Source organism: Etheostoma spectabile, chromosome 8, assembly GCF_008692095.1.
Source record: "Etheostoma spectabile isolate EspeVRDwgs_2016 chromosome 8, UIUC_Espe_1.0, whole genome shotgun sequence".
Taxonomy (NCBI): domain Eukaryota; kingdom Metazoa; phylum Chordata; class Actinopteri; order Perciformes; family Percidae; genus Etheostoma; species Etheostoma spectabile.
In genome coordinates this window covers 7,904,994-7,931,779 of record NC_045740.1, presented here as the reverse complement: position 1 = coordinate 7,931,779, position 26,786 = coordinate 7,904,994, and the positions used below count along the sequence as shown (strand labels likewise).

The 26,786-nt window shown below is 42.1% G+C and overlaps 1 protein-coding gene across 3 annotated transcripts in view; it reads left to right on the top strand.

Moving 5' to 3' along the window:
* roraa (RAR-related orphan receptor A, paralog a) overlaps positions 1-26,786 on the top strand; it is a 186,027-nt gene that overhangs the window by 143,471 nt on the left and 15,770 nt on the right. Inside the window, exon 1 of one of the 3 annotated variants that reach the window (XM_032522243.1) lies at positions 6,311-6,520. The exons of the other annotated variants lie outside the window; for them this stretch is intronic. Within the exon in view, the coding sequence (XP_032378134.1) occupies positions 6,358-6,520 (163 nt within the window). The 5' untranslated portion in view covers positions 6,311-6,357. Of the gene's footprint in view, positions 1-6,310; positions 6,521-26,786 lie in introns of those variants that run through there. 3 annotated transcript variants of the gene reach the window in all.

Below are 26,786 nucleotides of genomic sequence, written 5' to 3'. Positions count from 1 at the left end.
AAATGGGGGAGAAAAAGCATTATTGATTTTGCGTTTTGTCTGACTCAAACACTGAGGACAGAAAAACACATAAGGAGTTAGGTGTTGGCAGTGGGGCAGCTCCGTCTCTCGTGTGAGAGCCAGAGGGAGAATCGTAAAAGAGGTAGAAGGTGAGGAGGAACACTAGACAACACTAATGCATCCCTCCCTAGAGTTGAATGCTCAGTCCACTCGCTCCCATCATCTCCTTTCTGTTTGTAATGGTAGAGTAAATAAAGCCCATTACTGTATAGCTGAAGACAGAACTTTGCCTCTCCTTGCCGTGTCTGGTAGTTTTTCTTCCTCCTCCATCAGGCCGGTGACTCCCGAGTTCTGACAGCACTTTCAAGTTGACCTGCTTTTCCATGAAACACCAAGCTGCTCTCTTCTCAGTTGTCATCAGATCTCCCTGCTAGGCAAGCATGCCGGCTGCAGGCAAGAAGAGAAGTATTGTTTGTGTGGTTTATCACCTTTATCCTGCTTCTGTGTCGGCCCAGCAGAGGTGAGATGAGAATGGAGTACTTTTCTGGTGTTAATTTGACCAAGGGTGACTAAAAAGGTGCTTTCAGTGACAGCAGTTCATAAAAGCTGTCACTACTATGGCTTACTCAGCACTTATGCTGTTGGCATATGGTGTAACCATGTTCTGGGAAGTTTTTTGAAAGTGATTTCCCAGGTTGCTCTTATGGAAGTCTGTGGAATCTGTTTTAAGAGACTGTAAATAGTGATGGCATTGCCAGAATTGTCGCAGAAGTATGCTGTAGAGTCAGGGAGTGGGGAAGGGTCAGAGGTCACAGCATACAAAGTCCCACTCCTCTCTGCTCCATAGAGAGCGACTGCAGCATCTAGGGACCCTGGCGGGGAACAAAGGATGAAAAATGAGAGGTGCATGGAATTTTGATGAGATGTGGGAGCAGGCAGCGTTATAACAAAGATCGTCACAACATGCGCTCCGCCGCTTGATTACAAAATGGAGAGAAGTGTGTAAGTTTGATTACATGTCCCAGCAGAGGCCATTAGGGTTCTACTTGTAGGATGGCATCATTTACACTCACCTCTGATCTGGCATCTGCACGTTAATAAAAAATAAATAAAAAAGTTGTGAAGATTCCTGAGCACTAGGGGGTGCTGTTCAAGAAAGACAAATGATACAAATAATCTGTACCACAGAGTTTTCAAGTTGCTACAGTCTCTTAACTTCACTGCCACTGCTGCCGCAGAATGTAATAGAGCATGTTGGAATCTCCCAGAGGAACCTGTGCAGGCCAGGGTGAAAACTAACTCTCAAGGTTAGCAGCCTTATAGGCCATCCTCACCCCAGCTAAGATGCATGAAAGGAATTTTATCGTCATAAATAACAAAGAGAAACAACCTTGCTGGAACAGTCTGCTTTAGTTTGATTTTTATGCACATGCATTCATTTGAAATAAAAGAAATGCTGTTTCAGTGCTAATTACAAAGATGAAAGGAAGTAGAATGTGCAAGGCAATGAACTTTGTTTAAAGGCGCAGCACATGGCTTATTCAGGGACGTGGTGCTTTGAAGAATCCAACCCCATATATGGGCACGTAGAGTATGTTTTGAAATTGAAACCTTATTTACACAATAATATACAAGAGACCAAAAAGATGCACTCCTCAACATCCTAATTCAGCAGGTCAGGCAGCAGAACTAGCTGAACAATCTGTGCCCGAGACAATGAGGGTGTGCAGAGAGTTTCCCAGCTGGAGCAAATGGGGTTAACTGGCTGTGGAGAGATCCTTGACCTATCTGAGATGAGCTCCCCGCCCCCTCTAGCAATGTGGAATATCTGATTGCTGATTATGAGTTTATTCCCCATTGTGCTGAGCCTTTTGCATGTCAGGATCCATCCCTCCCCAGCTGAACTGATTAAGGAGCTGAAATGATGCTACAGCTCTCAGCAACTGCTGAAAGACTCTCAGCGAGCCTGGTTATCTGGAGTGCAGCTGGCAATCACCCACCACTGACTCTTTTGGAGGCTTTTTGGGTTGTTTTGTTGTTTTCAAGTGGGTGTTTTGGCATATTGTTGTCTTTGTTCCCCTGGGCTTCTTGTTTCTGGATGAGAGCTTTCCTAGTGCTGAGCACAGGTCCTTGTCAACCTGGCTTCTCAGCTCAGCCTAGTCCAGCCTTAACAACAGCGGCGTCAGCAAAGACCCTCGCTCAAAGTCTCAGTATGTGCTTATGATCACCCTCTTACAGATCTTTATTCCTGATGTAAAAAAAGCTCTCCCTTTGCTCATTTTCACAGCTCCCAGAATCCAATACATGGGACAAAGGCGTCAGATAAATTGAAAGAAATGGCTCCTCAAAAAATGTGTCCTCATGTAAACTTTTAAGGGTTTACGTGGTGTTCAATGGATTTCTGTCACAAGGAAACAAATATAGTTTTTCTAGCAAAGGGGACTGACTGGCATGACTGTTTTTTTTTGCTCGCAGGGATCTGTCGCTTAGTTACAAATCAGCAGCTGTCGTCTCTAAGTTTTGTTTTTGTCAATAGTTGGAGGGGAGAGGAAGACAGTTGTGTTCCTACTGCGCTGATGGCTGTTTTAATCTCTTTAATATGTGACTTGGGGCAACAGAGGAGGAATCTGCCCAAACAGAGCATTCTCAATTACTATCAAAGCCGCACAGCCCGACGTCTCACTGTCAAATACATCCCCCACAGTTATTACTTGAATGCTTTAATGTTTTGTTACACATGGTAAATACAGTTAATATACTGCATAATGTCCAGTTGAGACAAATACCATACAGATACATAAATTGATGAATAAAACTGTAATTTACTCTTGTGTATTTTTATCTGAAGGCTTAATGTATGTTATGTTACCGTGCCTGGTTCTGAAGTCAACAGTAAGGCTAATGGAGTTCCAGATGTGACAGCATCAGTCTCAGTAAACAAAAGGCTATTGTCTGAGCTCTGCTTCCTTGTGTAAATGAAGATGTTTTAAGGTGTTACACTGCTGTGATGAAAGACTAAGGTCCCTATCTTGCACCCAGCGCAGTATAAGTGTCTTTGCTATTTTAAGACCCATCCAGCACCCACGTAGTTTAAATATCAAATGCACCTGTGCCCATCTTTGCGCCCATGGGCTTGCTGGTCTTACAGGGAGGTGTGTTCAGGTAAATTCTTGGTGAATTTCTATCTTGAGGCAGCAGGAAGTGATCGTACCATTGACCAACAAAAACCTGGTCCAGCATTTAATTGTTATTTAAACAGTGCATTAGTAAAATGCGCCTAGGGTTATGCACAGCACGCCCACATTATGCTTGTTACACACCCAGGGAAGCGCAGCAGCACACAAACATGCAAAAGATCACAAATAAAAATATTACGGTGCAAATCCACCATCATTATAGCAATGTCCCAAGGTACAAACATGCCAGGCTTTTAAAGGGAATGGGAGATGACACTCTGATTGGTTTATTGCATGTTACTCCCAAAACACACCTATGATTAATGAAGACACTAAGTACAACCCTTTTGAACCATGCGCCCGGACCCTTTTTTTCCGCCGCCAAAGTAGCAAAAGTAAATTTTGACACACCCTTAACGCACCTGAGCCATGCGCTTCACTCCGTGCACTTAGGTTGTTAAAATAGGGCCTTAAGAGTCTAAACCACAGTGTCTGAGAAGTGATGGGTGTTTGTGTGTGTGTTTGTGTGTGACTTTGTTGGAGGGTATCTTATTTGTTTTTATGAAGCAAGTCAAATTAAATGATTTCATTTGTATGTATTTTACATATTTATGGAAATATTGATTGTGTGCTACGGTATATTTAAGTATCTTTTTTAGGGAATAAATTGCTAAATCTCAGGAACATCATGCTATGATTTCAATTTCAGTAACATTGCTTTGCTACATAAAGCACAAGCAAATTCCAGCTCTCAACATTTCCTCTCATCATGTATCAGCCTCATTGTTCTGGATCATACTAGCTGTCACTGTGGATAAACCAAAGGTAAGAGAGGGAAACAAGCAAAGGCATGATGGGAGATAGGTGGAGGATGATCAGAGTCAAACTACTGTACGTTTGACATACCTTGCCCACTTGAGTGGGTAAGGAAGTTGTTTTTTTAAATCTTTTGACACATGATTGCATCGGGCCGTTCTGCTTTGATCTCAGCATGGATTCTTTTTCTCTTTCTCTTGATGTGGGATTATTATAATTTATACATAAGGGATTTTGTTTTTTCTTGAGCCTCGGCAAACTTTGAGTAAACATGGTATACATAGTAGATTAACATTGTATTCATTTACACATTCTCATTAGGGAGCCCTGAGGTAATTAATCAGAGGCCGTGGTATATAAGGAGATAGACACCGTTCAAATAATGTATTCCTTTCTACTCTTACCGAGTGTGAGAAAATGTGTCTGATCAATTCCTCCCTTAGATGTAGCTCTTTGAAGACATGCAGTGTCTTATGAGAGCACCACAACAGTATTTATTCTCTAGAAACTGAAGTCGGAAGACCTTGCATATACTGTACAAACATTGCAAGTCCAAAATATAGGCACCGTATAACCCCAATTAAATCCATACAGGTAAACATTCACTTTGCTGTATTATGTTGTACCACTGCAGCTTCAGTTAGGTTCAGTTTGCAGTTTACTGTTGCTGTTCACAGAAAAAGGCCATGGTAATTGCACTAAAAATAAAAATAGATACTAAGCTAAGTATGCTCTTCTCGTGCCATTCTGTGATTTTATGTTAATATCATGAGAACTTTTTTTTCACAACTTTGTGAAAAAAAATGTCTCTTTCTTTTAATAATAATTTATACTGTTTATTGATCCCCAGTGGGAAAATTACCATTTATACTCTCTTTGTTAGTAATCACTACACACAGGCCTGAAATACACCTATTCATGCACAAATGGAGAGATGTGAGTGGGCTGCCAGTGCTGGACCAGCGCCCCGAGTGGTTGGGGGTGCGATGCTCAAAGGCACCTGGCAGTGGCATCTCTCCAGCTACCAATGGGTGCAAAAGCAGGATTATGGGTGGGCCAGTTTTGCATTGAAAATGGTTGCAAATTTGGTTAAAAGATTGTTGGAAAATGGTTACATGTAAAAAATTAATGCCCCCGTTAAAAGATTTGCAAGTGACCTCCAGTAAAACAAAACGGAAGTGCTGCGAGAAATTGTGCAGTAAAAAAAGAAAAATATCGGGTCATCCTAGCTGACGTAAGAACTTCATTAAGTAATACAGAATTTTCTCTTTCCATTAAATGTTAAAGGCTGCATTTATATTTAAAACACTCTAATTCAGTCAATCACACTTATTCACACACCGGTGGCAGCCAGCTACCATGCTAGGTGCTTGCCTGGCCATTGGGAGCAATTTTAGGTCCAGTGGTTTCAGTTTCTCTAAAGTAAAACAGTTGTTCAATCTGGCCCGTAACAATTTTGTCAATGATCAGATGTTATTTGCTTAAGGCTCTAATTGCAACCCTTGTAAATTAATTTTGTTACTACATGAATGTGCCTGGCGGGCAGTTTCAGTCACTGATTGAATAATTAGTAGCTGCCCTGTAAATCACATGCTAACTGCACGCAATTGCAAGCAACAATAGGTTAACATCCTAAAAAATGTTTTAGACAACGTAAAATTTCCCCACACTCTGTAAAATGTATTAACATCTGTTTATTGTAGATACAGTACAAACAATAATTTAGTCATAGAGAAGAGGAAACCATCCAATTACATGTCTTGTGCTCTTAAATTAGATGATGATTCTGTATTATGTAAATAATACATGGATTAACAAAAACAAGTTTCCTTGTTTCAAGTTTCCTTGTGTTCCTTCCTTATGTCAGTTCTATCACATTAAAGGGAAAAGCACAGGTCCTGTATTTCCACAGCTCAGTTCCTTTCCAAGGCAATCCAGAGATTGTTCAGTTTATATTGTAAACTGAATGTTATCCATAGGCAGCAGATATTCTATGGCTGTTACTGATGTATGTTCATAATATAGATTTGATGTCACAATAGTATATCCCATTGAGCAACCACAACAGCCTCCAATGATGAAGGGTTTATTTTTAAAACAACAGGAAAGGCTTTCTGCAGATTAATTCCGGTGTATGGTTCCCATTGTGGGAGAAACAAATTGGGCTTTACGGAATTAGTGTGTTTGCTGCATAAATCTCAAATAAATTCCTGAGACATACAATTGTGCTTCATATGATTGGATGCTTCTGCGTTGCCTTTGAGTGAAAAAAGAAGGAAAGTTTCCCAACTGGATTAGAGCTGGAAATACAGTAATGATGGCTCGGTGTTTCTCCATTGACCCAAGTGGGTTGTCTAAATACAATATGGATGTGCAGGGCTGCCTGTGTACTCCAGTGCTGGGAGACTATTTGCTGAAGGTCATTTGGGATCATAGCGTGCCATTAATAATTCCTGAAAGCATCCAACATCTCCATCTGTTCTGCTGCATCCATCGCTCCACTTCAAAGACAAAGGCAGCATCTGCAGGTAAGCATTAAACCTGCCTCCAGGCTAAGATGTTGGAGGTGGGATTCTTTGTAGAGAAAACATATCTCTGGTCATCAGGTCATGCTGCTCATATATTAGCCAATTAATGTTTGTATGTTTGCTCGCACAGCTTGAACCTATGAGCACATAGGTAAACAACGATTTGCAGATGCACACTTACTGTGTACTGTGGCTTTTGTGTGCACGCTTTTCAGTTTTCACTGGCGGAATCCAGTGAACATGTGTGGTACAGTAATTCCACACCATTGCAGGCTACCAGCCTCTCTATAGGGATGCAATTACCACCCTCCGTTGAGTGTAGTCAGTCAGCTTGACAAGGTGTTACAAGAGAAATTATCAAAGATGATTTTAAACGAAGCATTTAATTACGTGCATTGTGTGTGTGTGTGTTTGTGTGTGTGTAGCTGACCAAATAACACGTGTTTACCTGTGCGCCGGGCATACAGTGTAGTAAAATCTAAACGGGTCTCAATGACAGGCCCACTTCAGATACGCCGGAGTCCTGCGGGGAGTAAATGGATGTTTGGCAGTGGCATGTGCTGCCCAGGCCTGGTGGGCCCAGTGGGCGAGGAGGCAAGTGCCTGGCTGAGTGAAAGATGGCTGTGTGCAAGGAGAGTGTGTGCACACAGCTGAGGCTGTGACAGAAAACAGTGAGAGCTCTGCTCCTGCTGCTTCATCTTCTCCTGCCAATGATAGATCTCCACTTTAATTTAGGTAATAGCACGAGTCCAGCGCTCACAATGGACCCGGGAAAAAACATACAAACAGCTATTCCTCCCACTTTCTGCACAGACGAAGCTACTCATAAAAGATGTGTTTGGTGTATTTAAAAAAGGGGGGTGAGATGGAAAGCTTAGTTTGTATAAAGATATTTCATCATTTAATGTAACGGGGAGAGTACAGCGTATGATACGATGAAGCTTAACATTTTCTCCCCTCCCCCCAGTCACATGTGGTCTGCTGATAAAGCACCTGTGCCTATGAGTAACTCCACCATCTTTCAGCCCTGGGCTCTTCTACTGTACCGTAGGGCTGGCCAGTGAGTCTACTCAAATCACCATCACCTCCAAACTGCTTAGCCTGGCCAATTTGAATTTCACATCTCTGTTGACTCATAACCCTGTCAGGACCTTTCTTCTTTATCATGTCTGTGTCTCCGGTGGACTCTCATGACAAGCAGTAGGAATTAATTATTCAGATTAGAAACTGAGCCACAATTACTGTGTTTTTGTCAAAGGCTTTGTTTTGGCTTAATGTTGATATCTGATCGGGACATTACTGCAGAGCCAAGATTGCCTTTGAAAGCAATTATTTTTCTGTATTTATTCATTCATGACATTTCAGCACATGTTATTGGCTGTGTCAGAACAGGCTGGAAAGAGAGCAGGAAATGATTTTGGCTAATGACACACTCTCAAAGTAGTCAGGAAAGAGGGAGTGCGGCGTTGTGCCGGCCACCGCACTGGACAGTGGCTTAGATCAAATTGATAAAGAGGGACTGATTGAGCTCCGTTCATCCACAGGAAGCTGAGCGGTGGGGTTCAAGGTTATCTGGACAAATCAGACTCCTGTTTCCATTCATCCCCTCCTCACCCACCAACTAACCCTTCCTGGGCAAACCAGCAAATTAGCAATTCTGATGTCTGCAAGCAGGTCTGGCAAGGGAATGCCTGTGAATCCTAATGCCATGATTAAACTTTCATATCCGTCCTAGGGAAGTGCTGCATATACAAAATAAGCAATCTCTTTTTATTTTTCAGCACTTTAAGTAAGGCTGTTGAGATGGGCGTATGTAAACCCTTCAATAGGGTTAAATGGCCAAGTGGGAGGGGTGATCCCCTCCTCAATTCACTCAATTCTTTGGGATTGCTCTCTTCAGTGAATATAATTAGTATTGATATACTTAACATGAGACACTGTACGCAACGTGCCGCAGTCGTCATTTGCATTGCAACCGTTATTCTACTGCATATGTGGATCTGTAAACAGGCCCAGTCCTCAACATTGCAAATGTCACTACTTGGTGTGAATTAACTATTAAATAGTCATGTTTAGGAATTTGTTATACCCAGGCAATGTTACGCTCCCTTGGTCGGACATGCTCAGTGGATGAGAGATAACATGAGGGACAGGGAGCCTCAGTCCAAACAGTGAGCCAGGCCTGGATGTGGCTATTATGTAAGATGGTCTTATCAGGCTCTGCCTCCTGCTGAGCCACAGCCTAGCTTCCCTCTGCTCCCCCTTCCCGGTGCTCCCACAACATGGGCCTTCATTAGCAGGGCTAAATATCCCCGTTCTCTGCAATCTCTATCATTTCTTGCCTCGAGGCAATACGATAATTACCTGTTCTCATTTCCCCTCCTTGTGGCCAGCAGGGAAGTGTTCTGACTTGCATTAGTTTGCATGAAATATTATCAGAATATTGCACATTTCTCCATCCTGCAGCCTCTGACACAGGAAATATGGAGCTATGATTGACAGGTGTCTGTCTTTTATGTTGCTCTGAGAATAATGGCTTTGTTCTGGAGTTACAGCAAGAATTTTGATGGAAGGAGAAATCTGTGCGTAATGTGTATAAAGGCTTTGTTGCTTTGTTTAACCTACGTCTGCCATTATTTACAGGCAGTATTGTTTTGCGTTACATTGCTCTTTGTTACCTACAGTGTAGGTGTGAAAGAACTCACAGATTTTCTGATTTTAAACTCATCAGGGAGTTTTCCCCACGGAAGAACTATCTGCATTATAATAGAGTAGCATCTTCCTCCCTGTGAATCCTGTGAGGGTTTTGGGAAAGACGGATGAGTAAATGGCATTCAATGCCTGGGAGGGGAAGACATCTCAAATGGAAATGGTCAGAAAGCCAGGAATTCCATCCAGCTGTCTCATTTTATTCATACCTATCAGTAAGAAAGTCCAGCAACTCTGGATCAGGACACGGACAAGCTTTACCACCGAAGGCGCGAAGCTCCACTCAGCCTAGCTTCCACGGTCAGCAAAAATCTCGTATGATAGCTTTAATAAGCAAGAAACTACATCTGATCTTGATATGATGCAGTACATCATTATATTGCTGTTATACATGTCTGCTACTGAAGCGTACATATTCCTGCTTCAGATACTTCTGTTTTTAGAAGGTAATGTCATGCATGGTATTTGCCAAAATGCATCTCTGTTTTACAGCAACAAAGCCATGAAGATGACAGTTTTTGCCAGTGAAGGGATTGATTTAGCCAATTTAAGGAATGTCTTTAAATGTCATTCACAAATGCATATTGAAATTTAAAAGTGTTAAGCAGAGGATCCGTCTGATACAGAGTTGTTGTTGATGCATGAGCTTAAGCCTATTCAGTGTCTCCCCTTGCCGTGCTGTTGGAAGCAGTGATGATTTTGGACTTTGTGACGGTCACTTTAATCTCTAATGAAGGCTCGTCCCTGGCTCTGCTCAGCCCTCTGATAGCAGAGTAGTCGTAAACAGGCCTGTCAGGGGGATTGCAGCGCTAGCAGTGCAAATGGCAAAGAAAACCCCAGGGACCAAGCCATGCTAGCATTATGGTTTAATTCAGATACAGCCCCAAAAAGACATATGAGAAAATTCTTCTACTCTGCCATCTTAGCTTACTGTGTGTCTGAATCACAGTATACCTTTGGACTCAAATTTCCATTTTTTAAATAAACATCATCCACAGTCAAGTACATGAGTTACATACCTACAGCATGCCGTCAGTTGGTCAACATATCCTTCAGAATAATCTAAGTGCAAGCTAAAATACCATCAGGCTTATTTCAGATGCAAATAAACACTCAGCTTTTAAGATCGCATCACAAATTGACCATATAATTTGTGTTTCTAAATTCAGTCATGCCGTGTTATAGCATATGCTTCTTTTAGTTTTACAACATTAACATACAAATGAAGACAATTTCATGTGTTAACATTTAGTGCAAGATGTAAATGTGTACTCAAATGATTCTGTGAAACTGATTACTGGTTGCTCTGTGTTCTGACATCCTGTGCTCATGCAGCATGCGCGACAGCTGGTTAGTAATTAGAATAATCTTCTCCCTAGTAGTGATTTAGCTTTCATGACTGCAGCTTACCTCAAATTGAAAATAAATTTATAGATAAATGCCTTTGCTGTTCCATCAAATTATACCGCTGTAACTCAAAGGAGCCAAGTTGTTTATTTTGGTAGTAAAAGAGCAATCAGAGAAAACAAACAAAACGCTTTATGAGTGCTGTCAGATTAATAATGATGCTACCCAGCGGTGATGATACAAACGATTATTTTTCAGCACACTCTACCCCACCTCATCATGGTAATTATAGATACTATATCATTATTATATCAAGTATTCACTACAGATTATCAAGATAATTGAAGCTTGCTCCAGGAATGCCAAGTTCACTGTGCTGCCAATAAACTGGGAACTACTGTGCAGGAGAGAAACACACACGTTATCCACAGCAAACCATCACTGAATCGGCTTGGTGTTCACTCTGTAGGTTTCTTAAGTGAGCATGTGTGCAAACACATGGATACACACCCAAACATCAGTTGACAGTGTTAGGATCAGGCTATACATGTGATACATTGTTTTTCTCCCAGCTTCTGTTCTGGTGTATCTGGGCAAATCCCATGGTGATGAGGCGTAGAATCTGTCATGAAGAAGGCATAAGCCTTTCATATGCATAGTAGAGATAAGAGGCAGCCATTTTATCAGGCGGGCTGTTGCTCCAACATGCTTGCGTGTTATGTGTCCATGGGAGCGCCTCCAGAAACATGTCCCTTTTAATGACACGGCCCACGCTCGCCAAGAGGAAGCCCAGTTTGTGCCGAGCTATAACCTGACAATTATGCCAATTACAACAGGCAGCAATGTTGACAAACACACCAGGAGAATTGCTACAGTTGATTGGTAGCCGTGTTACGAAGTCCCCTGCTGTGACCTTTTCTGTAATTTAACTAGCATGGAGGAAAACGGCAATGGGTTTTTGAGAAAATTCCCCAAGCCTTGTGTTCTTTTGTAATGGGCAATGTTCGTGCCAACTGAACAGGCAGAGAAACTGATCTAGTGTGTCAAGAAGGCAGTGAGAGAAAGAAATAATTCTTCGTTCTAGTCACCACTGAATGCAATTTGTTTGGTTTCATAAAGAGTTCTGTGTTTCTCACCAGGCCAGGGCAGCATGTAGAAAGTTGTTGTTGTGGATCGTATCTCCTCTAAGGATTACATCCCAAATACTGACCCAGCACCATTAGCTGCTACTTAAACAGCACTACTGTTGGCACCTGAGAATGAAGCTAAGCTGCCTGTGAAGCAAAGCAGGAGACACTGCCAATAAGGTAGCATATTAACAATACAGCGGCTGCTCACTTTCTACGGCATGAAGTGTGAGTGCTTGGTTAGAATACATAAAGGCTTTTTCAGCAGTTTTTTGAGCAAGAGCAGCATTGTACTATATCAGCCTATTTGCAAAAATTCAGTTTTGATAAGCATGCATCTTTTTGAAGAAAAAACAAAGATGAAGCCCCTTTTATTTTGGAGCACATTAACCTCCAAGCACAGCACATGTTTTTTTTATGTCTATCTAAAAACAAAGTTATATATGATTGATTGCACAAGTTGTCATTTCACACCAAATAAAGTGAATCTTAAATAAAAAATAACATACTGAAACAAAGTTTTTTGACCATATATTTTTGGCACATTACAGGTTACTGACACATTTCTTTTCTTTTTGTTCCATCTCATACGGTATCACTTTTTAGCTGTGACACAACACCTTGCAGGGAGCTTTAAAGCCAATAACAACCGCAGCTTATAGTTTAACAATGAGGTCAGGAACTATTCTATAACAATTCACTTGAGCTCCGGTCTAGTCATGTAAGTGCAGGGCTGAAAGCAGCTGGGGTTGTGCCATGGTTTGTATTTTGAGATACCTTAGAGCTAAAGTCAGAGCTGGTCAATGTGAAGTGTCATTGCCAACTGAGAGTGAGATACACCTTTTGTAAGAGCACTATGATACACAAACGCAGACAGGAGAGCAGGCAGGCGACTGCCTCTGTTGGCCTGGTCAAAGTAAACTGAGCTCATTCCCCTCATGTCCCCTTCAGTTCTCTTACATAACATGCTGTTAAGCTGGAGTTGGCAAACATTAGAAGTCAGCTGGTTATTGGAACAGTGGACATGTCATTCACTGGAGCTCTGTCTACAGTCGACAACTGAGATAGCTGTGTGAGTCAAACAATGGTTTTCCTCCTGCCATTTGTTAGGAGTTGATAAAAGATTTTCTTGGGTGTATTATTGTGTATTACTTGTTGTTTAGTTAATACTCCATACAATACTAAAAAAGCACAAGAAAGAGGGTGTGTTGGATGTACAGTAAAACTAGACGGACATGTCTTGTTCTATACTGTCGATGTCTCTATGCCTCTGCTCACACCCATCCTTTTGGTGTGTTCTTTGGATCTTTCTATGCCTTGAGGACATGATGTTTTCCTATCACCCATATCATGTTAGTGCAGTCTAAAGCCTGATTTATTTATTCTGGTATGTAGGGAGGTACGTGTAGATACGGACCTTACGCTGGACTCTGCGTCATAGCCTGTAGTGCATCTCCCCAGAAATATAACTATACATTGCGGCGATGTAAACCACAGCAAGTGATTAGTCTGCTTGGCTGCGGTAGTTTAACATTTCCTCGTACTCATTTCCACGTGATATTCTCTTAACCCTTGTGTTGTCTTCAACACTATTATCGCTTTTTTCTGACATTTTTGTCACTTTTTTAATCTTGTGTGTGTTTTTTTAATGTTTTTTCCAAAGTTATTTGATATTTCTAATGTTGACATTTTCAAGGCCAATTTTGTGTTATTAAAAAAATGAAAACGGGTCAAATTTGACCCGAGGACAACATGAGGGTCAAAGAGATATGCTAGAATGAGGCAGACACACCAGCGCACAAGTATAAATATAAAACAACGTAGGCTATGACGCAGGCTCTGCGTACGCCTACATCAGTGCTGCCTGTTAGAAATGTCCCTTAGCAATGAGGGTGCAGTGATTTACACCCATATTTGATGAGGGGAGGCTGGGGAATCCATTAGTGTCCATCTAAATTGCATCAGCCAAACCACTGACACCAGCCTGCAGTCCACTGCCAACTCATTGATTAAGAACTATTTCCAATGGCCCTTATGTAACTAGCCCTCTGCATTAGGCAACACTGTTGCTGCTCTCCTGTTAGTGGCGAGAAGGGCCATTGTAGAATACAGTTAGATTTGTCTTGTGTCGGAAAGAAATGCCTTAAAGAAATAAAAGCTGCCAATATTAAACAACAGATGACTCGCACAAAAGGACTCGACCATTCAAGAAAGTCATAAAAAGACATCTCATTGTCCAATTAAGAACCACAAAAACAAGCCTTACTTCCGTGTGATTTCTGAAATGTTATCAGGCATCATAAAAAAGCATGTGAAAACCAAATTTAGATTGCCGTTGGAAGTATCCATCTTAATTCAGTCAACTCTTTTTAAATCCCCCCCTTTGGTTGTGATAAAAGAAAAAGCAATGTCAATCAGGTGAACTAATGGGAATGTGCATTTTGTAATCCACTCAAAGGGAATGGTAAATTGAAAAGAGTTTGCAACCTTTTAACACACTCACACACACCAGTGCTGACAGTCAAACTCCATTATCTGACAGCTGGAGAGGTTAAAAATAACTGTGCTCGCAGCAAATTAGACGTATCATTTGGCTTCTAAGTGAGAGATGAATCTTTGTGTGGATGCTCCTGCCATGCCGTGACACAGGGGCAATATATCAAGCTGTGTTTGCCTGTCTTTCTCATAAACTCCAAATGGAATTGTAAACAGATGAAGCAATTTTACACCAAATGTATTCTTTCTGAGTTGCTCCTATGCTACAGTGAAAAGCCCAGCTTCCATAGACGTGTACATTACTGCCCCTTGCACTCTCAAGCCAAAGTACATAAATCACAATTTGGCTGCCTGCAGGGTTATTGCTATCGCTCAAAGCCAATCCTCAAAGTGTTTTATATGTTTTTTATATGACGATAAATCTGATGTTATTGCACATATGTGAAGAGGACTTTTCAAGATCCCGCTGCCTGGTACTTCTCAGATTCACACGTGCTGTTCAGTGAATGTATGCATGACCCGTACAAAACATATAAACACACAAGGAGGACTGCTTGTCACATTCAAGTTTTCCATGTCATTCAAAAGCACCTTGCCCGCTAATGCATGCATTTTTTGTCAGGTGTTTTGGAAGGTATAGTGTCAGTTCCCATTTAAGATGGTAAAACAAGTTTAACTGTGCGATCCCTACAGTAAGGTAAGTAAAGAGATTTCCATGGGAGGCTTAGGTGACAGCCGAGGTGTAGCGTATCCTCTAAATACCTAACAACATCATTGTTAATTCATAGCTATTTAATCACTTACTAGAGTAAGTGCAGAAAGGATGATCTTTGTGTCATGTTGTCTCACAAGGTAATCTCTTGTATTTCCTTGCCTAAGACCCATGCTCTAAATTTGTCACTGACTGTGTGGAACCGCTTTCCCCCCTCTGAGTTTTAAGATGAGTTTTAAGTCTGCATATTTACTGAGCTCAGTGTGGCCCTGCCTTAGTCTGCTTGACATGATTTATCTCATCCTGCTTAACTGACAGGTATTGATGTGATACAAGGATAAATGCACTAGATTGATGGAATTAAAGCCCACCCTATTGTTCCCATGCTGTGCATCACTGACACATGTGAGACTCTTGTCTCTCATTAAAGAAAATAAATGCTTGAGGCAACCTCCCTGCAAAAGCATTACGTGTGTGTGTGTGTGTGCATGCGTGTGTGGGAAGCTATCTCAGTTGTTTTCCCTCTCTACAATCTCTCCCTCCTTGCACAATAGATTTAGCCTGGCCTTGAATGGGAGAGAGTACAAATTGCAGCTGACTCTAAACAGCTGGGCATTCACCCTGATGACAGAGGCCTAGACTTGTGATTACATTAAACAAAGGGGCGAGACCATTGATTATTGAATTGATTTTCAATTATTGCTTGTGAAAAGGACAGACTCACAACTACAAGCGTAGCCAGGCTCTGTTGTTGAAGCATGGTTGTGTTGTACCCCTGGGCAATCCCCCTTGCTTCTTATATGATGCATCTAAGCCACTAAAGAAATCCAATCTTAACTACGCAAAAAAAGAGAGAAGCTTTCTCCACTTTACGTGCACAGCAGGCACTTGGCTCTGCATCTACATTTTAGGAAGCTAGTGTTAACTCTATATTTGGATTCCACTGGAGTGGATTAAGGATTCTTTACTGCAAACCCACGGGATTCTCAGAGACATAAAAGAGGAGACTGTTTGCATCCATGCTATACAAATAATTGCAGGTTTCAAATCGAGTGTAATTTCAAGCACCAGCTATATGAGAGAGTGTGGGCTTTGATGTACAAATCCACAATTCATGGAGGATTAGCACCCCAAAGGTTAGCAGTTGCTAATTACAGGAGATTGGTTATACATATCTAACAAGGCAAAAAGACAGCCTTAATAAATGTGAGGATTCATCAGGAACAAGGATAAGCGGCTGTGATAAGCGGACATGTTTTTGAATCGCCATAGATTGATACCCTGTAATGCCCTTTTTAATACAGTGAAAAGAAGCACTGTCTCTTCTATTGTCTTCACAGACAGCCTACCTTGTGAGATATGAGATTTTCAAGATGCATTTGTGAATGCAGATTTGTGCAACTATATAAATTACCCTCTCGGATATTCTTCCTGTGTCTCTTACTGCAGCAATTTCTCTTTTACTGTATTTAGCTTGCAGCGTTCAGTGCTGCATTACCATAATCCTTGGTTCCCTTCCACAAACCACCACTGGCTAAATGAATCTATTATTTTTGCCTAGAGCCAAAAAGATGCAACAAAATGCAATGCATTGAAGGGATTGAAACTTGTGATAAGCTGCACATTTTCTGTATAATAGCCTGTCTTCAACATACTTTTTACTCATATTTGGGAGTATCAGCACACTTGACCTTTGAATAATCTGAATGTTCTAAACTTAAAAGGGGGGTATCAAACCCTAACCATTTCCAGCAACATAATTCAATTCTGCATGCAGTCATTTAGTCAAGCTCCTGCTCCCTGGGCCTGTGTGTTGTTTAGTCCCCTGACCCATGATAGCGGTGGCCTTGTGTATTCTTATGGCCCTAAATTAAACATGTCCGAGCCAAGGCAGGCACTTGCTCTGCCGCAGGAAATGCTTTTTCATCTGCTAATGAATGTGCCTGAGGGGGTCCCACAGGGGGCTCCACTTCACCCCTCATTAGGTGGGGTGCTCCCTCTGCCTTCATGCTGAGGAGCAACCTCCTGGAGAGGGGCCTCCCACTTCATCTGAACGTCCCACTCTCGCCTTCCCTGGACCAGTGGACTGCACTGCACTCTCCCTCTCTCTTTTCTTTTCTCACTCAGCTCTCCCTGTCTCCACTACTCGCCCCTCATCGCAAAGCAGCTCGTCTTAAAGTCGCAGACCAGGGATGACAGGGATGAGTGGACAGTCCGTGCTCCTAATGTCATTTTAATGGCCTTTTTCAGTCTGTTGTGGTTGTGATTTATTGCTATGCACACACTTCTAATGTCCTTCTAGAGGTCTACTTGACTTGTCTTTTTCTCAACAAGTCAAAGATGTTATTGTTTTAGAATTCATAATGAGGAACAGGTTTACAAACTATTCAGAACTGGATTAAGATCTCCACTTTCTTCCAAACACGCTTTCTTTATTATGGCGTCAGACAGACGCACGTGTCAGGCGCTGAAGATCCAACATCCTGTGTCGTAGTAGTGGAGCTGAAGAACTTTGGAGGACCCTATGTCCTGCTCTGGCTAGTTTCTTCAAGTGCCCATTCTCATGTGGAAAATATTGACAGCTTCCTGTCGTTAATAAAGCCACAAAGAACAGACAATTCCTTAATGTTGTGAGGCTGCAAGAAAGGAAAGAGGGATATACAGTACTGGCAGTCAGCTGACTCCAAGAGCCTTAGCAATGGCTTCAAAAAGGGCTAAAGAGCTGATTGTTATTACAGGGCTTTTGGGATGTGTTTATGCAATCATTAATCTTGGCACTTGTTTATTTGCTTGGGATTAGAGCACCATGGCACATTCACTGGCACTCAGGGATGCTGGTTCACCAAAAGGTAGCAGCAAGCGCTTGGGCCTTTCACTGTAAGCAAAAGCGTGCAAGGAGGGAAGCATGCTTTGCGCATGGCTGCTTAATCCTGCCATGTTAAACAAAACCAGGCCAGTGTTTGTAGGACTATAAAAACAGCAGTGCAGGGGGAATGTGCCTCACACGCTGTAAGCAGTCTGTGAACTCTGTCTGGCAGTAGACACTCCTCGTGTACCCCTGTCGTCTAGGAATGCCTTTCATACGGTCTGATACAACTGGAGGAGAGGGAGGACGACGGTGGAGTTGCTCAGCAGCCACTGCAAAATGAAGGAGGAAATATTGTAGTTGTTATTTGTATTGAAAACAGGCAACATTTTATTAACTAATATAAATACCCTTATTTTAAGCTTGGTGACAATGCCTTTTTAAAGAAGGTGCATAAAGGAACAGGTAAATTACTTTTAATTTAACATGTTGTAATCACCACACCAGTGATGCTGTTTTTTAACTGCACATCAACTATCTGTAGATATAACTATACTCTATATAAACATGTAATCTGCTGCAAGCCCAATTAATTACAAAGTTACTGATAAAGTGACATAGCAGTTTACTGACTACTAGGATTTCACAGACTCTGAAAATTTCAGGAAAATATTCAAGGGAAGTCAAACTCAGGCATATAGGAATCTTTGCACAATTTCAGTTAAAAATGCTTCCCTTTTAATGGAGAAATTATTCTCAGATGTCTGCATGGTAAATTGAGCTAGCTAGACCAATCTGTCCAATCTGAGTTTCTGTCGCACGACTAAAACAACTTTTGAACCTACACGTTCCACTTAACAAGTTCTTTCCCGAGGCATATCCTCCGTGCAGAGCTCAGCGCCGCCCATGACGATTGTGATTGGTTTTAAAAAATGCCAATAAACCAGAACGTTTTTCTCCCATCCCGGAATGCTGTGTGGATCAGCCAGACCCTCCTCCGCCGCGCTGTGGAGAAAGGTCTGGCAATGCAAAATTAAAGCCCACTCTACTGCTAACACTACTGCACTGTCTGAGCCAATTCGACTACGTGCTTTCATGTAATTTGATCATATTACTGAGTGAATATCTTTCCTTATTTCATGATATTTCAGTTAACCAACTAGCAGAGCTAGCTGTTATGTTACAATGTGGGATTTGTCTTGATTGAGTATGATATTTGCAAAGTTTTAATTCATCTATTTCAATTCATTCTCTATTACAAAACGTACTTTTTACAAAGTAGTTGCTTACTTTCAACGCTTAGTTTGCACACACCCCACATTGTTGGCTCAAATTTTAAAAGTGCCTTTTTCCAGTTGTTAACTTGCCAGCCAGCTAACTCACCACATAGCACATTCCACACTCTGTGTGTTGGTTATGATATGGAAAAAGGTCAGTTTCTATATGAAAGTGGCATGGCAAAAAAGCTCAAACCAATAACCCCAATATTTCCATTTTATTCCAATTTTTTTCCTGTAAATTTCCATGGAAAGCTTCTACCTTAATATTCTCAGAATTTTGCAACCGACTGGCACTTAAGCAAGCCATTGGCATTCATCACCTCGGTCTACTGATACTGCCGGGAGCAAAATGAAATACACAGATTGATTTTTAAAATGGCTTACCAATTTCATCATCAGAAGTAAATATTGTACATGGGTTACGATCATAACATTTCAGTTAATAATTTTAGAACATTTAGTAGCATTGAGGATAAATGATGCATGATGGAAGTATTCTGTCTGTTATTAAGAGAATAATAACCAAGGGAACTGTATATGGATCAGATAATTGCTCTAGCTCACTTTAATTTTTTTTCGGGATCTGAAAATGAAGGCTTAGAAACTAGCGCTGTGTGTGTGTGTGTGTGTGTGTGTGTGTGTGTGTGTGTGTGTGTGTGTGTGTGTGGGTGTGTGTGTGTGTGGGGTGTGCATAAAAAAGGGCTCACTTGAGGACAAAACAAAAGTGGTCCAGGTAAAAACAGAAAAGGCGAGCTCAATGAAGCAGGCTCTTCTAGGGCCCCATGACACCGGTGATCTGTGGAAAGGTTGGGTGCCTCTAGTTTCAGCTCTATCAAGCTCTGGATCTTTGAGCAGCAGGATTCAGTATCACCAGCTAATGTAACAAGGCTCATTTGTCTCAATCACACATCCCTGGTAGTATCGGCTGGCCATTGATGTCATTCATCTTCCCTGTCCTTGCCTGCTCTTTTTCAGCTGATGAAAACCTAAGACCTTCAAGCAGATTGTTAGAGGTGCTGTGAAAAGCGCTCATCAGCCCAGCCGTAAAAACTGTTGAGTAACGGCTGGGCTGTGTGCAGCAATCATAAAACTTATAGACAAAATCTTTCCAGAGTCCAATAAAAGTAGACGGACTTGCTCATGTTTTGGCAACTGACTTTTTAAATTTTGAGATTAAAATGCATTCAAATGAAAAATATACATATGATTATGATATATTTGATTTAAAAGCTTTCGTGAATTTAAAGTTGCAGTTTAATATACCTTGGTTGCTCCTGTACTATAATAAATTAAAATATCAAAATTGTTAAAGGATAATTATTAATTGACTCAAACTTTTACACTGTGGCTCCTATTTATTTTATTTGTAGAGATGTTGCATGATGACAGTGCTGTCATTATGTGGGTTTCTTTCTCCCAACTAACTGATTTCAAATGTTTTGGAATTAAGCTCATCACTTGATCTATTAACACATGTGCTGCATCATTGTGCAGAGCTGGTTTCAGCTCCAATGGAAATACTGACTTGTGCCATAACTGTAGGCTTATGCTGAGCTTATCTCTTTGATGGAGCAAATCAAGATCATGATTACTATCTAACCCATGCAGCCGGTCTGCGTTGTCTGGAAACATGTTTTTCTAAGGAGACCACAGAGGGACAATTACTGTCAGCTGAACTATTCAGCCTGCTCTCCATGTGTATTCTGGCTGTGTGCCTCTGACCCACTGACCCTGAGCAGCAGCATGAGACAGGACTTTAACCCCCCCCACCTCCGTTCCACCATAACTGAAGCACCCAAACATTCACTTTTTAAATGTCTAAATGCACACATAAAATGTTCATATACTTTGTCACCCCTCTGGCAAAAAGACCATGCAGGAAGTTGTATGGGTGTAAGTTTTGATTTCTTTGTGTGAAACAGTAGAAAAGTCCTATTCAAAAACCCACAGCACAATCCCGGTTGTCTTGAAGAAATGCATACTAATACAGCAATTATAGGAGGAAGGAAGTTGTACAGTGTGGCAGTAGCAAATTCCCTAGTGCAATGGAACAAGGCTCTTTGTTGTTATGTAAAGGTTTCTGTGTGTAATTGCAGTGGATGTTTTGGAGGATTCATTATTTATATATTCCTGTGTTTTTCTAAAGGAGCCTACAAGGCTGCTGTCCCTGCAGGGAGATGGGGAGCTGAGAGGTGCTTAACTAAGGCACTGTACCACAATTGAGGCTTTAACCATTGCCTGCTTAGTTCAAGTGGTCAGACTAAAGGTTCAGAAGCATCACACGATCCTCAGCTGAATCTTAGAATTCAAACAGCAGCTCCTGCACCAGTCAATCAATCGGTCCTATGTGAATTCAGCCTCAGTGATTTTCAGTTTTGGTGCATCCCAATTCCTTGCTGCAGAATGCACGAGTAAAGCAAACACTGCACAAGAAACTCTGACTCAGACTTGAAAAACTTCTATTTCCCTTCAAAAATGCATGTCATTAGAATAGAGGATGTATCACATTTGAATGTAAGGGCCCAAACCAATCTAACTAGTTAGACAAAGCATGTAAATATTTGCAACACAAATATTTTATTCAGCTCTCATAGCTCTCTATGACTCTGTCTGACTAGGGGCTGGTAGAATGCATAAGTGAGTGATGTCTACAGATTGTATTTTGCCATTAAAGTAAACAGTGTAAGCTTTTCTCCCTGGGCACACATGTACGCCCGTACGCACACGCTTGCACACACGGAGGGGGCGTGCCCTCCGGTCCCCAGCACCCAGGCACAACTTCACTTGTTACTGAAATCACAGACAAGAAGGGGCTAGGTGGGGGAAGATGGATAGAGGGAGGTAAGGAGTGATGGGGAGAGAAATTTGAGCTCAGGTGGGGCAGACAAGGGAGAGAAGAGGAGCGCCGCACACATGCTACCCTTCATGGTGCTCGTCTGCTTGGTAAACCCAGGCTTTTGTTGTTTCCCCTAGAGTGCGGGAGCGCAGACTCCCAGTCAGGAAGCTCGTCAATCTTTGCCACAACAACCCATAAATTAGTGCCCAAATTACTGTTACGCTGGTGGAGAAAGAGACATGGAGAGAGATGTCTTGTGCTGCGGTTTGGGAATACATCTTTCCCTCTCCTGCTCCCCCTCTTAGAGGGTGTCAGAATGCACTTCAATAAAACAGTCAAGTAAATACAGGGAGAGACATGAAGAGAGAAGCACTGCTGTGTTGTACAGGCATCTGGAGTTGGGCAGTGTTGAAATATTAATAGACCTCACACACAAACAAACACAGTGATGTACGCATGAGTTCATCCAAAAAGCAGCCCAGGGCAATGGTCCAGACCTGAGCTTTAGCAAAGTCACTGCACTGCTATGAAGAAATAATAGAGAAAGGCTTAAATAGCCCATCTTTTGAAACGGAAATATCTCTTCAAATATAGCTAGTCTCTAGTGAAGAGGGATCACAGTTTAGGCAGCTAAATGATTGGGGAGGGGGAATTAGCAAGATGCAGCATAGAGACATCAAAATGTGTCAATTATGTCTTTCCTTGCTCTAATCCCTTTGGTCAGAATTTTTTTTGATGACTTCAGCATGTTTATAGGTTGAATGGAAGAGGTTTAAAGTGATGATACAGAGTTTTGGTCTGCAGGTGAATTTCCGTATAGCACTGTGTTTTCTTTGCCATACAAACCAGCAATGGCATTAGAACAGCTCTATGGAGACAGCCACCGATCCCTAAACACATTTATACTATTCAGCCTGTGTATCGTAGCACAACTGTCCTTTGCCGCTGACATTCAAATAACCTTTCTTCTGCTGCAGAAATGGGAATAAAAAAAGTATTGTGTTGTGTGACTTCACGACAGCAGAGCCCTGGCAGATGAAAAGCGGCAGAATTCTGATTCCAGCTCTTGTAAGGCTGTCGTCTCTCTACAGGTAGATCTGACTGCCATGGGTATCTGTTTAGAGAAGACTCTTATCAACCGACAGCTGATCTCCACCGTCAAATGGAAAGTTCATGTAGCAAAATAAAAAGCTGCACATAACAATGGAGGACCATTGCTTCTTAAACATTTACCAGCTGGTTCAGTGTCTCTGATACGTTGACCATTTGTAAATTCTCCACTAATAAGAAAATTTGCTTTGTATAACAGTCCTAAGATTTATCCCTATAAGCTTTTGTTTGGTTTTGTTGCAAAAAAATGTTATAGGAGAATGTATTAACACTGTTTGTCTGAAGGGAAGAGAATTGTTTATCTGCTTATAACGCTGTGCCCTGTCCAGTTCCTTACATAATCTCTGCCATGAGCCCCGCTGGCTTGCGTCACTCTGTCATTGACAGCTGTCAACACAACACGACAGACACACACACACACACACACACCACACACACACACACACACACACCACACACACACACACACAATACACAAACATGCACAGAGAAGCAAATTTCCTCCAACTGCTTCACACACTTTCTTTCAGAATGATGTGTGTTGTAAATGAGCCAATGGAAGAAGAAAAAAAACAGCTGCTCATAGACAAAACAGTACATAGAAGCCTCAATTTCAGACCTCATCTATTGTGAACATCTATCATGAATCATCAGGCCATGAGAAAATGATTTAATGGTCCAATCGAGTAATGGGTTAAGCTTTCAGCATTATGACGGTGTCCGGGGCATGGGTCTGTAATGTAAGGGATAATCTTAATCCTTCAACGTTATGTCAGTAGTCCAAGGGTTCAGTGGGAACAGCCAGGAGATTTTGGCTAGTGATTTTCCACGTTTGCACAATTACTTTGTGTTAACAGCATGCTTTTATTGAAAACTTAAACAATATCATTCTCAGAAGTTTGGAATAAAGCTTAAAGAATAATTACTAGGAACTAAATAAAATGCTTCATATTTGTGTAGATATTTATATTAACAAAGAATAGAGTCCACTAAACTCTGCAAGCAGGTGAAAATAGCAGGTCCTCTGCAATGCATACACATTTTTGATTTCATTTTTTAATTTTTGTTCTTATAGAATTTAAACTGCATAGTAACTACCATAGTATCAGCTTTTCTGAATATTTGACCTCTACATACCACTTTTTCAATTAATTTCTCAACTTCACAATTTAATTTTGTCTTGTGAATAACTCTTTATATCTTTGAATGGAGAAAAGCTGCAATTGCAGTGCATAAGGAGGAGGTGTTCTGTCTGACAGTGTCTGTCTATACGATGTTTATAACAATATAAACTATGACAGGGCCTCTGTAAGCTGTTAGTGTGCATTTGGCAAATTGTTCTGGGTGTTCACATTTAACTATCAGTTTCCAGGTCTTTGATAATGGAGTGTAGTTTTAGCAGTCGGTTGATTTTAGGGCTTTGGAGAAGACAGTGAAGGGCACTGGGTGAACATGCAGAGGCCTAGCTGCCCTATTGTACATGTGCTCTGAGTGACACGTCATCCCCTCAAAGGGCTTGCTAGTGTGGTGAATCAGTGTCCTTGAACTGCTCAACCACAGACAGACAAAGAACAAGCTTTAGCATTCGGCTTGACTATCTCCTCTCTCTACCATACCCATTGTCCAAGACACCCACACCAGGCTGCAATGCTGCATGCAAGAAATCAGTCTTGAGCTGCTGTCTGGCCCTTATGGTTATGCGCTGCGGTGCGATTGTGCTGCAGTGTGATTCACACATAATCTTGGTGTCTCAGCAGGTGTCTTTGAAGTGGCCTGCGTGCAGAGGCCATCTCACAGTGCTGTAAGGAGCGTCAGGCTGCTGGGATGGGCTTTAGCATGGCTGCCCGTCTAACTGTGCCTGGCTTTGATGTCGTAAACAGAGCAGGCAGTGCTGGCTGGCAGGGAAGCGGGCAGGCAGGCAGGGAGGCAGGCAGGCGCGGTGAATGGGATCAGTGGCACTGCGCTGGTCAAGCTCAAGCAAGCCAGCAGCTGCCTGTTTCACACCAAGAGGCAGTTAACACCGCAGCTCATGTCAATAAATATTGACTGCCAGATTGGGAGTGCTTATAAGCGCAGGCCTTTTTTGACTGACTCTCCTGTGTGAATTCAGTTTAAATCATCTTCACTGTCTAGAGTGTAGCTTAGGGGCCCCATGACCATTCACTCAAAAGGACAACTTGCACGGTCATACAGCTATACAAATATTGACTTAGGCTGATGCTGTAGGTGACTTCATGGTGTATTTGATCTTCATTGTGTCATTGCTGGGTATTTATTCTCCTTGACCTCTCCACATCCTTTTGAAAGCCTCTTACCCTGGTGTGGAAATTACTATATGTTCAGACTGAGGTCTTTTCTCATACAAGAAACTAGAGAGCCTGCCTCAGCCAGTCCAGAGACAAACCCTTTTTACTGTTGAGTGAACTGAGCATCCAGGGGCTTGTGCAGCGGTGGAGTGAGAGGGTGTTAGCTGGTGAGGCTGTGTGCACTCAGGGCCTTCCTGCTGCAGATAGGGCTTTGTGAGGCATGCTTGTGTATGTGTATGCCCTGCCTGGCCTGGCACCACCGCGTCTCTACTCCCACTGCTTTCACCTGATGTGGCACAGCCTCTGTCAGGCCTGAGTGAGCGCCTAGCCAGCTCCGCTTCTTCAGGAGAGATGAAGGCATCTCACAGCTATGCTGTGGGGGTGGGGGAAGCTAGCAGCAGCCTAAGCCTGGAGCTATCAGAGGCTGGAGCTCAGAGCCAAAAGCCTGTGGGCTGGATAGGGTGGGTGGAAGCTTGGCTTAACTTGGCAAGACGACCATAGCCACAGCTCTGCACTGCCACCCAATGGCTGGGGCCTGTCACTACAACCTTTAGCTCACCATAGCCACAGCTAGTCATAATTACAGCACGCTTCACTTGTTGTGAGTGCATGTCAGAACAAATTACGTAAGTAATGAGGCTGAAAACGCTAAAGGAGTCGAAACACACTGCACTGCTAATGCTCATGCAGGGAGAACACAAAAACAAACAATAGAGTGCACTCATACAGAGATAGACCTAACCGAAATAACAAGCAACTGTGCACAGTAAGGAAAAGATTAATTATAAATTAACCCTCTCAGTTAGGTTGTCAAAGCCCGTCTCCTGCATGCATTTCACTCTAATCCGGGCCGACGAGGTGCAGTGCCCTCTATTGTATGTGAGAATCACAAATCGCAGGAGGTGTTGTCTGGAGGAGAATTAATTGTGCATGTTCCACCACTCCCTTTTGTTCATTTTACTAAAATGTAGGCTAATTCCATGTAAACATGGCCGATCTTGTTGCACGAGGAGAACAGACACAGATTCCTGAATGAATGGATTGTGGCTCCGGGGTTAGTGGATTAGAGGCTCTGTGTTAAGGGCCTCTCCCAGGCATGCCTCAGGGACAAGGACATTATCCACATGACACATTACAAGCTCCAAGGCAGATGATTAAAATGGGCAGAGATCTCTGGATTGAACTTTAGCACAAGTACTTTTGATGTGATCAAACTAGTTTAAAGAGGCTGGTTGTTAAGGTGTGCGAGGGATGTTTGAAGCGTCTAGTTTAGTCTTGGGAAGAGACTGTTAGGCCTGACTAGAGGGGAGAGGCTGATGTAACACTCAGACATAGTGAATGTACCACCACTTTTTTAATTATTGTAATTTTTATTGCATCTTATTAAGGCAAAATCATAATATTCCTCCCCTAATTGGTATAGACTTGTGTTGCAATAACTCCACGTGCTCTGATTGGTTGGTCGCATGGCTGTTTGGAGAAAACCATTACATGGTGAGGAAACATCCTGCGGTGATCTTTCCTCGATTTAGATCAG